This window comes from Charadrius vociferus, unplaced genomic scaffold (genome assembly GCF_000708025.1).
Source record: "Charadrius vociferus isolate BGI_N301 unplaced genomic scaffold, ASM70802v2 scaffold407, whole genome shotgun sequence".
Classification (NCBI taxonomy): Eukaryota; Metazoa; Chordata; class Aves; order Charadriiformes; family Charadriidae; genus Charadrius; species Charadrius vociferus.
The window spans coordinates 174,933-190,043 of NW_009649852.1; the positions used below are offsets into that span (position 1 = coordinate 174,933).

Consider the following 15,111-nt stretch of genomic DNA (forward strand, 5'->3'; position numbering starts at 1 on the left):
GTGATCCACTTGTCCTCTTAAGGACAAAGACACAGTGAGACAGCAGTCCAACCACAAAACCTGTATGAAAAGAGACAGCGCTCTGTGCTTCAGGAGAATAGACCCTCATACAGTATGTGCAGAATGAAGTCAGAGCTTGGAGTATTTTACCAGGCTTTTTGGGATTAAGTGGAGATATTCTCTTGGAACATCAGCTTTGAAGTCTCAGTCTCAGCTCTCCACTGTGATGGAAATAACTGTTCATGGACATTAATGACCATTTAGGTCACCACCGTGGTTTGCCACAGGGTTCTACAGAGCTAAATGCATAAATATCTGGTAGCTAAAGAACTGGATCCTGTAACTGTCGTTGTTACTGCAACAGTCTTGGGCGTCAGAAAGCAGCAAATACATGTCCTTGCAGGACAGCAAGCCTCTGCTGCCAACATAACAGAAAACTGTAATCTACAGCCAGGAAAACCTAAGTAAAGGTCAAATTCAGTAGTTCCAGGGGCTGCAAGGATACCTGAATCCTACTGTGGCAGGGTCTGCCATGCAGCTTCACACAGCCCAGCACCCTTTCATCCTCTCGCCTAGCTCAGCATCAAAGCCATTGGCATCATCAGGCCAGGCAAAAACTATACAGAGGTTGCTCAGGGGCTGGCTGGAGCACATCTTCTTCAGAGGCTTGTATTGCCCTTCCCCACACAAAGGTGAGATGTCTGTCCACATGCTGGGTGGCCACTGTCTCAAGGGGACGGTCTATGCGGGAAGTGGATGCCTTTGGAGCTCCGTGGTCATCTGTTCATGCGCTGCAAGATGGTCACACAGCCGTGATAACTGGTACAGCGCTGCAGCGGCGGCTGCTGCTCCAAGCTCCCCGTTACCGGGTCGAAAGTGAACGCTTTGTCCGTGCCTTCCCCGTTCTCGTCTCGGCCGCCCAGGATGTAGATCTTGCCTCCGCACACCGTCAGGCCACAGCTCTCCTGGAAAGCAGAAGGAAAGCCCAAGAGCTGAGGAGCAAGCCTCCAGCTTTAGCCAACGGGGCTGAGCAAGACGACAAGAGGTAACAGGCCCAAACTGAATATAGGAAGTTCCATCTTAACATGAGGAGGGCCTTCTCTGCTGTGAGGGCGGCAGAGCAGTGGCACAGGCTGCCCAGAGAGGTGGGGGAGTCTCCCCCTCTGGAGCCATTCCAAACCCGCCTGGACGCCGTCCTGTGCCACTGCTGGAGGTGCCCCTGCTCTGGCAGGGGGTGGCACTAGGGGAGCTCCAGAGGGCCCTTCCGACCCTGACCATTCTGGGATTCTGAGCAGGGGGGTGAGTCATGGCAACGGGCTCAACTCTCACCTGCCCAGCAGAAGGGAGAAAAAGGAGGTAAGATAAGCGATGTCTGGCTCTTGTGGGGCCGAAATCTTACTGTTTCAGTAAGAATTTAGGCACTTGCACCTTCTCAAGCCAATGATGGGACCATTGCTGTTTCTGGCAGCCCCCCAGGCACAGTACAGACTCACATGCACACCAAGAGCCTGGAGATCCAGCCAGCACCTCCCTGTGAAAGCCCCTTATAATGGTGTGCTCACATGGGTGTTTTCATTCAGATCAGGGCGAGCTGTGTCCCATCGTTCCTCTTCACTGTGCCACGGCTCACATTGCGACATGGCTTCCAAGTGCAAAACCGTGATGACACTAAACCAAGATACACAACCACCACTGTTCACGTTTAGCCGACAGACCAGACTAGAGGCAGTATAACCCTCACCCTGAAACACATAGTGTGGAGAACAAGTCCTCAACACCAATGTTTTCACCCTACAGGTCCACTCCTCTGGCATTAGTACCTGGTGTGGACCCAGCCTCAGCAAGAAAACTTGGGTTTGCTGTGAGACAGACATCCAAGCAGTATAGACACTGATGATGAGTACATATATATTTGAGGTGCTCCACAGAGGTCACATGCACGTGCTCAGAGCCAAACTCACAGTGTATTTTCCTTGCCTTCAATCTCAGTGCAACATAGATGGCTGCATTTATTCCAGAAAAAAAAAGGCTCAGAGCTTCTTTCCTAAACCTCTTCCTTACCAGAGGGCCAGGGAGGGTGGCCACTTCTCGCCAGCTGTCTTTTCTTGGGTCGTAGCTGAAGATTTTACTGAGGAGTCCACCTACAACATAAATGATGTTGTCCAAGCAGACGGCACTGATGCACCTCTGGTAAAAAGGGGTTGGAGACAAAAGCGTCCACTTGTTGTCCTCTGGATCATAACACTGGACCTGGGAGGAGAAACGCAGCTATAGGAACACGGAATTTACCACATCTCCCTGCTTGAATGAAGCTGCTGTTCACTAGAAATAAAAGCACATGGGGACAGAAACACGGAGGGGAGCTTCAACATCCAGAGACCAGTGCAGTGAGCAAAGCAACGAAGGGTTCTTGCATTCCCTCTTGCATTCAAGTCTCCCAAACTACAAGCCCCCAGAGTGGGTGTCCTTGACCCAGACAGTGCATGGTTAAGTATTCAGAGAAGGAGCTGAGAAGCACTGATGGCTCTTCCTGCAGCTCAGGAGACCAGAAGCATCATGTCTGTCTTGCAGAGGTCTCCTCCAGGCAGTTACAACAGTTGCTACTTATCTGAAGTGAATGCCCACAGTGTCGGAGGTTTGTTCCTGTGGTGCCTCAGGACTGACCAGGCTCCAGAGCAGAAGAGGGTCTACTGAAACGATACCTGATATACTGTCAACTCCTGACACCTTCCCTTTCTGGTCCCTAAGTCTCACTGGCTTCCATTTAAATGTATGACTTCTCATCTTATTATAAGGGAGCCTTCATTAATCTTCAAAAAAAAAGACACCCTTGTAGTTTAAGAACAACCCCATTTCCCTCCACATTCCCTGGTAAACCTTCTTTTTCTGGTCTTTGTCCATTCTTCATGTCCCAGCCATACCTTGTCTGTGTTAGCGGTGTCATCCACAGCACCACCCAGCACGTAGAGCTTGTTCAAGCAGGAGACCACAGCCGCCGAGCTCACAGCTTGAGGCAGCGGGGCCAAGGTTGACCAGCTGTTGGAGAAGGTGTCATAGCACTCCATGCTAGAGAGGCGGTAAAAACCGTCAAAGCCTCCCACAGCGTAGATCTGCCACAAAACGAGCAAAGCAAGCCAATTAGTAACTCCTGGACTAACCTAATTGGCTATGCCATCACAGCATACATTAGAGGAGTCTAAGACTTGGCCAGAAAGATAGACATCAAGCCATGGCAAAACCTTGGGGTTGGACTGGTGGAAGGTGTCCCTGCCTATGGCAGGAGGGTTGGACTAGATGATCTCCAGAGGTCCCTTCCAACCCTAACAATTCTGTGAATTCTGTGAATTGTACGAAACACCCCACACTTTATAGCTTTCACCCAAGGACTTAACATAGCCGTCTGCAGAAGTCTTGCACCATCCCATGGTAGATCTTATTGCTACAACTTCATTTGGAGCTACTTCAGGTGACAATACACATCCAACTGAAACAATGTCGCCTAGATTACATCCTAATTGTTCTCCCATCAAAACCACCTCTAAATGACCCAGAAGACAAACACACACTGACAGTTTCTCACTGTACTGGGCAGCAGGAGAAGTGAAGGACAGTGCTCCATGTGGGTTCTTCCAAAATTCGGGCCACTGCTTACCTTGCCCTGAAGCGTTGCCATTTTGTGCCTCCATCGGCCTTTCTGCAGACAAGCAACCTTGATCCAGACATTCAGCTGAGAGCTCAGTACCCAAACATCATTGCTGCTGATGTGCCCTCCTGAAAAACAGAGGGATGGAGGGCTGAAGTGATCCCAAGGACAGCCCCATCACCTCACTACGCCACAATATTGCATAGTTCCTCCACAGCTTAGGCCAGAATATGGTTATTGGGTTATGGACATGTAAACTCAGCTTCCCATGGGACATACTGTCTGGACCTCAAGGCACTTGTTACACTGCTCCATCCCTTATATAGAACTCATCTGAGAGGCATTATATTTTAAGTGAGGGACAGGGAGGAGACTCTAATGTTTTAGGAAATCCTGGCTGACAGCAAACACCAAAACCAGCTCAGTTCCACCGCTGAACACTTTTGGCAGATGCCCAACAGGACGGAAAGGTTTTTTTAATACTGCCATCCTCCTCCTCAAAGGTGAAATTGTTCCTTGGGACAGCAAAATCCAAACCACCTAAGGATAAACTTCATCAAGAAGCGACTTTGCTCCAAAGCTGGGATGCATGTGACTGAGTCCTAGTGAACAGAACCAAAGAGTAGATGTCCAAGCAGAGGTCGTGCAGTTCTTCGAAACCAGGAAGGGACCACCTGGTCCAGGGTATCTCACCTGATATGTACACATCATTCTTCAGTGTGCAGGCAGCAAACTCTGACTTGGTGTAGCCAGGCACGCTGGAGAGAGCTGTCCATTGCCTGCTTTTTGGGTGGTAGAGGTCCGTGAAGGGCAGCTTCAGAAGGCCTTTCTTATCACAGCCCCCGATGACAATGATGACTTCTGCCAGCTCCATGAACCTAGACCATGAAAGGCATGGGTAAGTCCCCGGGCCAGGTTACTCCTTTCCATCATCCCTCCCATCCTATCTAGGTCATTGGCAGCACAGTCCTATGGACAGAGCAGGGGCCTCTCCTGCATCAGCTACTGATCTTCTGGGCAGATCATCTCACCCCTGCACCTTCCCTTTCGCTTGCACATCAAAGGCACCTCCCAGATTGGGTGGGAAGGGGAACAAACTGCGTAGGGAAAGAAAATGTGAATGACCTTTAAAAGTCCTTCACGAGATTGCCTCCTGTCACTCACCCTCCCCCTTCCAGCACAATCAAGCCTAATCCTCCAGGCACAGCCACGAGCGTGGAAAGCTGTTCCTGGCAGCCCGCCTGCAGCAAGCTCTCTGCCTGGAGAGAGAAGTGTTTCCAGGAAATCTCTCTCTCTCCAGTCCTAATAGCAGCGAGCAGACGAGACAGACAGCAGGGGAAGGAAAATCCTGCCAGCGAGTAGGTGGCAAGAGAGGAACGGCTCTGCGGGAGGAGGGGAGGGAAGAGGAAGGAGGAGGGTGAAAGAGGATTTGAAAGGCTTGGTCCAATCCCCAGCTCTGCCGTGGTTTGTGCAGGCTGAGACAATTCACTTAAGACCAAAGCTGTAAAAGGAGGGAGGTAAAACGGGGATGTTGGGGGGTGGGATTTATCCCCAGTGCATTTTAGCTGTTTGCACCCTTGAGGCGGTCACCACAGATCAAAAGCCTGTTGTGGTAGTCATCACAGAGAAGATGTGTCAAACCATCCCGTCCACCTGACAGAAACGTGCCCTAAATGCCAGGCTGGGACTTCTGAGATGCACTGGGGCAACCTCCATCCTTCTGCCCAGGACACTACTGAGTGGCAAAAACTCCTGCACTCCCTGGCCAAAGAGCAGGACAACACAAGAACCTGGTCCTGCAGCCCCGTGGTCATGGGTGTCCTCTGGAAAAGGACGGGGAGCCTGGCAAATCAACTCAGTTTAATATGGCAACCCACCCTAAAGCAGAGGTGTCCATCACACTCTTACCAAGCACTCACTAAGAGACCTGTGGGACCATGAAGAAACAGGAGATACTTAGAACATGGCTGATCAAATCCAAACTTCACAGTCACAAAAAGGTGAAGATTTACACACACACTCAACCTCAGAAGTCACTTTTTTCTTTTTTTTTTTTTTTTTAACATCCTCCACTTTACACTGGCAGCTGCCTGGGCCAGCATCTCTTTATCTTCTCGTTGTTCACCAATAAATCAACGGTGAAAAAAAAATAATTACAAAAATAGTAATTTGAGTATAGCCAGGCAGCCACCTGGATAGTAACTCATTGGTTGGGTTTTTTTTTCTGCCCGGGATGTTAATTCCTGGCCCTTCAGCAATGCCTTTGAGCTAGGCACCACGCTGATAGCCAATAGGACTGAGACTGGTCCAAGCCTTCCTGCTAGCAGAGGGCTTGGAGAAGGTGGGAGAGAGGCCAACAGAGGTGAAATGAGAGCAGACCAGTTGCAGAGCTGAGAAAGGAAAACAGGCCTCAACCCAGTGCCCTACCCATTGGTGAAAGCATATAGAAATAAAGAGCTACAAACACCTATTCTTGCTCATAGTCTGGACACGGAGCTGGATAGCATCATTGTGCACCCAGAGCAGTGTGACTAGAACACGCCTTGCCAACAAAAAGAAAAAGGTCACATGTATTAGTATAAATTTCACAGGGATACTTTAAGCCAAGCAAACATCCTCAATGCCTTCATTTTGGAAACAGGGAGGCCAAAAGAGAAGCAATTGGAGGGGAAAAAGTAAAAAAAAACCACCAAGAAAAAACAACCCTAAACCTCCCCTCAAACTTCAAATCCATCAACTTAGGCTATGTCGGTCGAGTGAAGACAACACTGTGATTTACCTTCTGGGCCTTGATCGCAAAGAGCTGACCTCATTCCCAAGGATGTAGTACTTGCGTGCCTCGTGCAGTAGAGGAATGCACTCCTTTGAGTCCTGGATGAGTCCATCCATTTCCACCTTCTCCAGGAAATAGGTGGGGTCAAGCAGGGGTAGACGCACATGCTCAAGGAGGTCCTTCAAGGCTCCCTTCCTGGCAGGTACGTCATGCCGTACCCAGCGCATGACTGCTTCAAAGACCACTTCCTCCTTGGGGACCACCAGCTGCTCATCAGACAGATATTCAACCAGCTCCTTCACACCCATCTCCAGGAACTCTTCATGACATGACACCTCCACAAAACACTCCAGCATGAACCTCTTGCTCTTTTCTGTCAGAGACGCAATGGAGAATGAATCAGCAAACTTCATGATGCCCAAACAATTGCATGGGTGAAGCTGGCCTTCAAGGAAGGTGACACAAGCATCTCTGAGCTTGGAGATCTGCAGCAAGTCAGACAGTTCCAAGATGGCTTCAACGTTGTCCTCCTGAATGATGATGTTCCCCCCGTACATATAATCAAGAAGAAGAGACATAGTGGAAGCAGAAATCTTCTGGATATTAATGATATCCTGGTGGCCTTCCTTGAGATTGCCACCAAACATGGCCCGGAAATAGGTGCTGTTGGCTGATAAAGTGGCACGGTGACATGGGAATTCTTGTCCATCAATTAATAGCACCACGTCTGTGAAGATGCCACTCTGCCGGTAGGAGTTCAGTGTCTGGAGGATTTGCTCGGCATGGCAGGACCCAGTGCAGAGCTTCATGTGCAGCTGTTCTTTGCTCGGGTCCCGCGTCACATTTTCCAGGCTGCTTGTCCTGAAACTTGATTCTTCTTTCATCACTCGATGCATCCTGACTGGGAAGCAGTGAAGGAGACAAGAGAACAGCCCACTATTGAAATATCTGACTGCAATGTCCAACACTGTCATGGTTTCTGCATCTCCCTCAGTGCCATGAGGCAGTACAGATTTTAGCCAAAATAGGTATTTTCAATCCAACCCCATCCCAGTAGACCAACTTCTGCTTTTAGGAGGTGTTTCTTCTAAGGCAGTTGCCTTGCCCAGCCCGTGCTGTACTAACACCTTGACACCCTTTCCTTGCTTTCTGACATCTCACAGCTCTTATTAACTGGTTTCCCCACCCTCTCAAATGCAAGCTCCATGGTACAGCCCAGCTGGGAGCAATGCAATATTTTGACTTTTTCTATCCACCACATTTCCCCATATGTCTTATTCCAGGCAAAAAATCCAGAGGTAAGGATGTGAGACTGATATTTGCCAAAGGTAGCTATGATGTGACCTGCCCAAAAGCAGGGGAGATGTCTACATTTGACCTACCTTTCTGCTAGATTTGTTCTTCAGATGATTTTAAATCTTTCCTAAAGGACTTCATAAAGCTATTGCAATGAAGCACAGCAGACTTCTCTCATTTGTGCTCTAACAGTTCCCACTGACAGCGTGAGCAGCAGGACACATCCCTGTAGGACAGGGAAAGTCATGTGCTCAGCCTGAAGCATACAAATAGCTGCACATCCAAAAGGGGTTATACCTGCTCAAGTCAGGGGGAGGCAGCCAGATCACCTGTAAAAAGCAATCCCTGAGGAGGAGGACCTCTGCTTGCAGAAGTCATGGTCTGAAAAGCAGGAGAGCATCGTGGCATTGAAATAGTGACAAGAATTGACTATCTAATAACAGTGAGAGAATCAGAGGCCCCAAGCTCTCAACTTCTGCCTCCACCATCCTAGACCCACTAACAGGTTATCTCTGACCCATTTCCTCCACTTCTCCCCAAAAGCTCGCCCTGACCCGTCACTGTTGCACAGACCCAGATGTTGGGGGAAGAACAAGGAGGGGATTGAATCTGGGTGTCCCGACACTCGCCTGACTGCTCTCACCAGCTGGATGTTGAATAAAAAGGGGCACAGCAATGCCACAACCTGTGTCTTAAAAGCATGGGAGAGAGTCAGCCAGCAGCGGAGCACTCCTGATCACAGCTTCTACTATGACCATGCTGGTTTTAGATCACTTTTCTGAGGCTCTTAAGGGCCCCCTAAATCAGGTTGTGGAGCATCTCACCACAAGCCTCTGGCAGGAGCACAAGTCCCCACTGGGGTGACAAGTTACCAGACATCAGTGGCTTTGTGGCATCCACACACTCCCCCAAAAGAAGGCAGGTAGCACATCCCTCGAGGAGGATTACCTCAAATATCTCATGAGTGAAAATCCCCGTCTTCATCTCTTTTCCTGCACCTGCACCTCCCAGACAGCCATCACGCCCAACCACAGACCCCAAAGGTGCTCAGATACCCCCATGCTCTAGAGGACACCTCCTGGCTGCACCTGCACCGGGGTAGCTGTGTGTAGGACAACCAAATCTAGTCCTGAGGATCTTAACCCCACCACCCCGAGACGGTGCCACCATATCCTTTGTGCCTCCAGAATCCCCCAGCAGTGTGGAAAACACCTCTGCCCATGCCAAAGGAGAGCTGCAGAGACCTAGAGGGTGGTGAAGCAGCATGACAAGTCCTAACTAAATATCTAAGAAGTCCTGTGGGAGCGGGTGAAGGCTCTAAACACCCCAAATGCTACTGACAGGTGTTCGGGGCTGTGTACAGAAGAGAACTGCTGTCAATCGGTTCCGAGTGGTTTAGAGAAGTTACAACAAAGGCAGCTCTCTAGAGATGCCTTTGCAAAAAGCACGGCAGACTCCACGTTTTGCTGACACACACGGCTCCAGCCAAGACAAACACATCTATATCCCCACTTCTCTCTCCGATCCACACACATTTCTGAGCCGTCAGAGACACACACATCTCTGCATGGCTCACGGCTGGGAAGAAACAGCTCAGGCTGACCTCCTTACAAAGAGACACCCCCTCCTCCCTCCCTAATTAACCCAAATGCCCTTCCCCTGCTCACATCCATCCTTGTCTACTCATGAGACAAACGATGCCAACACCAAAGAAAAAGTGGGTTTGCCCCATTGCCCTCACCCATGCACACTCCCCTCTGGGTCACCCTCTCCAGCCAAGTACCACACAGCAGCAAATGGTGCATTTTATTATTTATTTTTTTTTACAAGCCTCCCCAGTGCAAGAAGTTCAACATTACCTTGGCCACAGGTCGTGTTCTCCAGGTGGGACCCAGCGGAGACTCAACTTCCCTCTCGGAGAGCTCCCATCCACGTCGGGGCTCTGCTCGGAGACAGGTCCCCTCCGCAAAGCACGCTCAGGCCTTCTGCAGCAATGCTTGGGGAAGCACAAAAGCATCCCCTTTATGCCGGTTGCCGGAGAGGTGGGGGAGAAATCTGCTTTTGTTTCTCCTGAATGACATGCCAGAGAGCTACAGGGCATTAGCCATGCAGCTGTCAATAACAGCCAGCCAGGGAGGAGCCAGGACCCAGCGAAAACCCATTGCAGCTCGGGGAAAAATATATCACACCAGGGCAGCTTAAGAGGGCCGAGCCATCTGGAGAGCAAATTGAGGTCCAGGTGGAACAATTCATTTGATAGAGACTCTGTCTCACTGGAAACTGCGCTAAAGCCGATAAATAAAATAGGGCTCTGTGAGCAAAAAGATGCCTGGAGCAGGAAGGGACTGAGTCAGGGAGGAGCTGCAGTCCCCCTCATTAACGTGTGATAATTATTTAATTAGGTCCTTGAGGATGAGGAGGACAGAAGGGGAGGTTTGCCCCCTGTGGCTTTCTGCAACCTCTCCTCCAACTTGATCCCAGTTGTCAGCTGAATTTTTAAATGCTCATAGCAGGGATCAAAGCAGCCATGGGGAAGCTCCACGAAGTAACTTGTGCTGAAGATTGTCAAACCCCCTAACGCGATGCAGCCAGCCTTCCCTCCCTTGCCCAGCATCGCTTCAAACAACGCGTGTCATTTCACACTAGACAAAAGGGAAATATTAATAATAACCAGCCCCAGCATTGTTGTCATCCGGGTGAAATTGCCTTTTTGTGGAGCACCACCACCGCCGTGTTTGCTGGCTGGCTCCTTTCTGCTCCTCTCCCATCGCTGGGATGCAGGGCACAAGCTGGCATCCTGCTTGCTCCCGACATTTGCATATGAATTGCTGACAACCTGGAAGGGACTTCGGTTTCCCAGCCTGCGCAGTGGGCTGGGAACGGTGGGGGATTTGCTCTTAGGACCTTCCACCTCGATAAAGTTGGCACCACCAGGCTGCACAGACCAGGGGTGCCACCATATCTGCACGCAGATGGAGCTAGAGGTGACCAGAAGTGGGTCATCAGGACAAATGGCAGCACAGCACTGATCCTGCCCTCTGAGGCACAACCAAAAGGTCTCCAGAGTGTTGGAAACTCTTGAGCAAAGTTGCAAAGTCATCATCTCCTTGCAGCCATAAAGCATGGGGTTACCAACCTGTTCAAAACCCAACCTCAGCATCAAGCCACGTGTGGGTGTGGAGGGTACCAGCTACTAGGGGTTGTAAACACACATAGTGACCACAGTGAGAAGGCTTTGAAGGGTCCGGCTGTCCCCGTGCCCATGCCAAGCTACCTATCGAGCAGATTTCTACAGCCAGACTGCACCGCGCTTGGCCCTGCATCTCCCCATGTGATGCCACCATGCCCCAAAGTGGCTGTCACTGTGCAAAGGCTGTGGTACAACCCACGCTGGTGGCATTTTTGCCCCAAACTGAGGGCATCAAATACCCCATAGAGCTGCAAAAGGTGGTGGAGGCGTTCAAAAGGGGTGTCTGCTAAGCAGCACTGGAGGGACACCTTATGCAGGGGCAGGAGCTCAATCTCTCATTTGCTCCCAGTGCCCTGGGTCTTCTTGCAGAGTAGATACAGACACCAGAAGCAGTGATCTTACGGTGGATTGGGACTTTAAAATCCCTTCTTCACATTAAAAACGTTCATCCCATGGAAGCCATTAAGCACACAGCCACATGTATTTAAAAGATGCAAAAGGGAAATAAAAGTGTATAGGACCAGGAACTCCAGGCGTCTGTTGAGGAAAGCTCTCTGTGAACGTAGGACCAAAGCTTCCTGAAGGAGCAGCAGAGTATACATGTCGGGGGTGGTGGGGGGGGAAGGAACAGGAAGGAGAAGGGGTACAGCTAGGCTGAAGAGAAAAACGAGGGAAAAAGAATGAAAAGGACAAGAGGAAAAGTAGAAAAGAGTTTTGGATAAATCAGGTAACAGAGGCCACAGAGAGACAACTTGAAGAAGATGGTCACTAGGACTTGATCATGCTGTGGTCTGTACCTCCCCAACACACAACCAAGAGAAGGAAATATGTCCTATCCAGGACAGCGCTCCTGGCATCACTGCCCATGGCTCCACCTTGCCATGGAGAGAGTCAGGACACCCTCTTTTCACCCTCAGCCAGTTAGCAGAGCGAAGGGCAGTCACCAGCCTCCAGGAGAAGAGGTCAAAGCAGGAGAGCCAAGTAGATGAGTAAGGGCAGAGGAGTAACTAGAACAGAATCAAGGTCCAGAAGAAAGAGAGGACGAAAACTAAGAGTCTTCAGATGGAAAAAAAACCCAACAAGTTGGTTTCCTGTTTCACGTATGGTCACAGAATCACAGAATGGTCAGGGTTGGAAGGGACCTCTGGAGATCATCTAGTCCACCCCCCCTGCCAGAGCAGGGTCAACTACAGTAGGTTGCACAGGATGGCATCCAGGCGGGTTTGGAATGTCTCCAGAGTGGGAGACTCCCCCACCTCTCTGGGCAGCCTGTGCCAGTGCTCTACCACCCTCAAAGGAAAGAAGTTCCTCCTCGTGTTTAGATGGAACTTCCTATGTTCAAGTTTGTGTCTGTTACCTCTTGTTCTAAGAGCTCAATGCTCACGCTGAGCTTGAAACCTGGTCAGGATCTTCAGCCGAGAAGAGCTTGCTTGTAGGAGAGTCTAGGAAAAGGGGAACCAGCCTTCAGCCTCATGCTGCTGCTCACAGCACGTCCAGACTTTTCACGCTGAGTTTGAACTTCAAAAGCTCCAAGACACTGCATCACATTAAGGCTTTAGCGGAGATATGAGAGATCTTTCTTATGGCAGACAGCTGTGCAGGCCTAGGGCATGGTCACATCAGTATCACCTCCCAGACCCCCAGGACTACAACTCTACTGGCAAATTTAAAGGGCTGGAAAGGTTCCCAGAAACCATGAGAACCATCCCAGCTGTACCACTAAGCTCTTATAAATAAGGTCAGTTTTAGAGAGGAAGAAAAAGAGTTAAACAGCACAATGTTGGCTGTCCTGAGCCATTTGGGCTTAGAGCCAGCAACCAATCCTCAGCTCTTTTATTTGAATAACAGACACAGCCTCCAGGACTCTCATTTCTACCCTTTCAACTTTTCAATACTAGTTTCCCTAGGGTACAGCAACAACAGCCCCAGTTAGGGATTATTCAATATTGTAGATATCAGAAGCTCTACCCCTTCCCCAAGGGCAATTTTGTATTTAACACTCAAATGGTATTCCCCGAGCCAGTCGAATTCATGACACAGTGCTCACTACCCATCACCAACCCACGAGATAGTGTTGTATTTATTTTAATCCCTTTCAACTATCAGTTAAATGCAGCCATTCAGGGGCTGGAGAAAACAGCTGCTTAACAAAGAACAATCCCATGATGACCCAGACAAGATCCCCTTCTCACCCAAAGCACCCTCTTGTCTGCAGCTGGGAGCAGATCCTCCGGTAAAGAATAAAAAAAAAAAAATAAAAAATAGTGCAAGCACCAAGCAAGACTTTCCCTTAATATACATATTTAGTGAAGAACTGCTCAGGGACTTCCCAAGCTGGATCTTGCATCTGGACTGCTGTGCTTAATAAGTGCTAATGGATGTATGAGCCATTTATTGCTCTTTGAACCTGCTTATGGTTTTTTGGCCTTCACAGCACCCTGGGGCAATGACTTGCATAATGTGTGTTAAAAATAAATTGCTTTCCGTTTCTTTGGTTTAAAACTACTGCCTGATCGGTTCTATGGGTGCATCATTGTCCCCATGTGGCCACAAGTACTGAACAATTATTGTACAAGACGCAGGTCTGCACAGTCGTCTCCTCTTCACACGACTGCTTTTCAGCTACTGTCTTATAAAACCTGGATGAGAGAGAACCATAGAAGAGTTTGGTTGGAAGGTTCCTTTAAAGGTCATCCAGTCCAATCACCTGCCATGGGCAGGGACATCTTCAACCAGATCAAGTTGCTCAGAGCCCCATCCAACCTAACCTGGAATGTTTCCAGGGATGGAGCATCTCCCACCTCTCTGGGCAACCTGGACCAGTGTCTCACCACCCCCAGAGTGAAACATTTTTTCCCAGTATCTAGTCTAAATCTCCCCTCTTTCAGTTTAAAACTGTTCCCGCTTATTCTATGGCTCCCCTCTCTATCCAGAGTCCCTCCCCAGCTCTCCTGGAGCCCCTTTAGGCACTGGAAGGGGCTCTGAGCTCTCCCCTTTTTCGCCTTCTCTTCTCCAGGCTGAACCCCCCCAGCTCTCCCAGCCTGTCCTCCCAGCAGAGGGGCTCCAGCCCCCCCCCTCGCCCTGCTGGCCACGCTGCTGGGGATGCAGCCGAGGATGCGGGTGGCTTTCTGGGCTGCCAGAGCACATTGCCGGCTCATGGTGAGCTTCTCATCCACCAACACCCCCAAGTCCTTCTCAGCAGGGCTCCTCTCCACCCCTTTATCCCCTGTATGGATACTGGGGGTTACCCCAACCCAGGTGCAGGACCCTGTACTTGCCTTTGTTGATCCTCATGAGGTTCACACAGGCCCATTTCTCGAGCCTGTCCAGGTTCCTCTGGATGGCATCCCATCCCTCAGGCGTGTCAACTGCACCACTCAGCTTGGTGTCACCAAGAAGAGATGCAACAACACTGTACCGACCTCAATAAGGATGGATCTCCAAACCTCACTCTGGTCAGACCTTTAGTTCCCTCATGTATCACAAAAAAGCAGAATATCACGACATGGTCGTTATGCAAGTGATCCCAGAACACACAACAATGTCACAGACTGGCAGGGGAATACTGACAGTTTATTTCACAGAGCATTGCAGAGTTTATTTTGGTCTATGTTTATTTCATCAAAAAATTATCATCCTTTTTAAAAAAAAAAGGTAGCAAATATTCAGGACGATAACGGTAACAGTCAGTGCATTACACGTAAAGTTTGGGTCTCGTCATAAAAAAAAAAAGAAAAAAATTAATATTGAGAACAAGTCTTCATTGGATTGCTTTTAACACTTTCAAGCTTTTAAGCACTTGACCTTTCAATAAAGTCATCTCCAAGGATAAAAACAGAACATGCAGGTGATTATCAACAGATGCTGAGATTTAACAACATCTCTCACTTGGCAATGACAATCCACCGGGAATGTTTCAATACAGCACCACATTAAAGGGAGAAGCAACTTTGTTCTCAAAAGCCTTCAAATCCACCAAAATCTTGCAATTCTGCAGGAAAAACCACCACCCCACACTGTGTTTCACAGACTTGAGAGAGTACCATATAGGAGGACAGTATTTGGGGAAGGTAAGAGGGAGCATGGACCAGGGTCTTACTCCATTTACATTCATAAAAACCCAGGGCAGATGCAAATGAATTAAAGTCTTGGGTTGGACTGCTTAGGAGGTGCTTATTAAAGCATCACAGTTCACATTTTCATTATTAA

The 15,111-nt window shown here is 49.3% G+C and overlaps 1 protein-coding gene across 1 annotated transcript; it reads right to left on the reverse strand.

The window, feature by feature from the left end:
* Nucleotides 1-776: 776 nt before the first annotated feature.
* Nucleotides 777-7,312, reverse strand: KLHL35 (kelch-like family member 35). Its single transcript, XM_009890983.1, has 6 exons — nucleotides 6,423-7,312; nucleotides 4,337-4,521; nucleotides 3,653-3,771; nucleotides 2,922-3,110; nucleotides 2,062-2,250; nucleotides 777-965 (listed from the first exon to the last, which is right to left on the reverse strand). Exons 1-6 carry the CDS (start codon nucleotides 7,310-7,312, stop codon nucleotides 777-779), a joined length of 1,761 nt encoding a protein of 586 aa, XP_009889285.1.
* Between the last annotated feature and the right edge of the window lie 7,799 nt (nucleotides 7,313-15,111).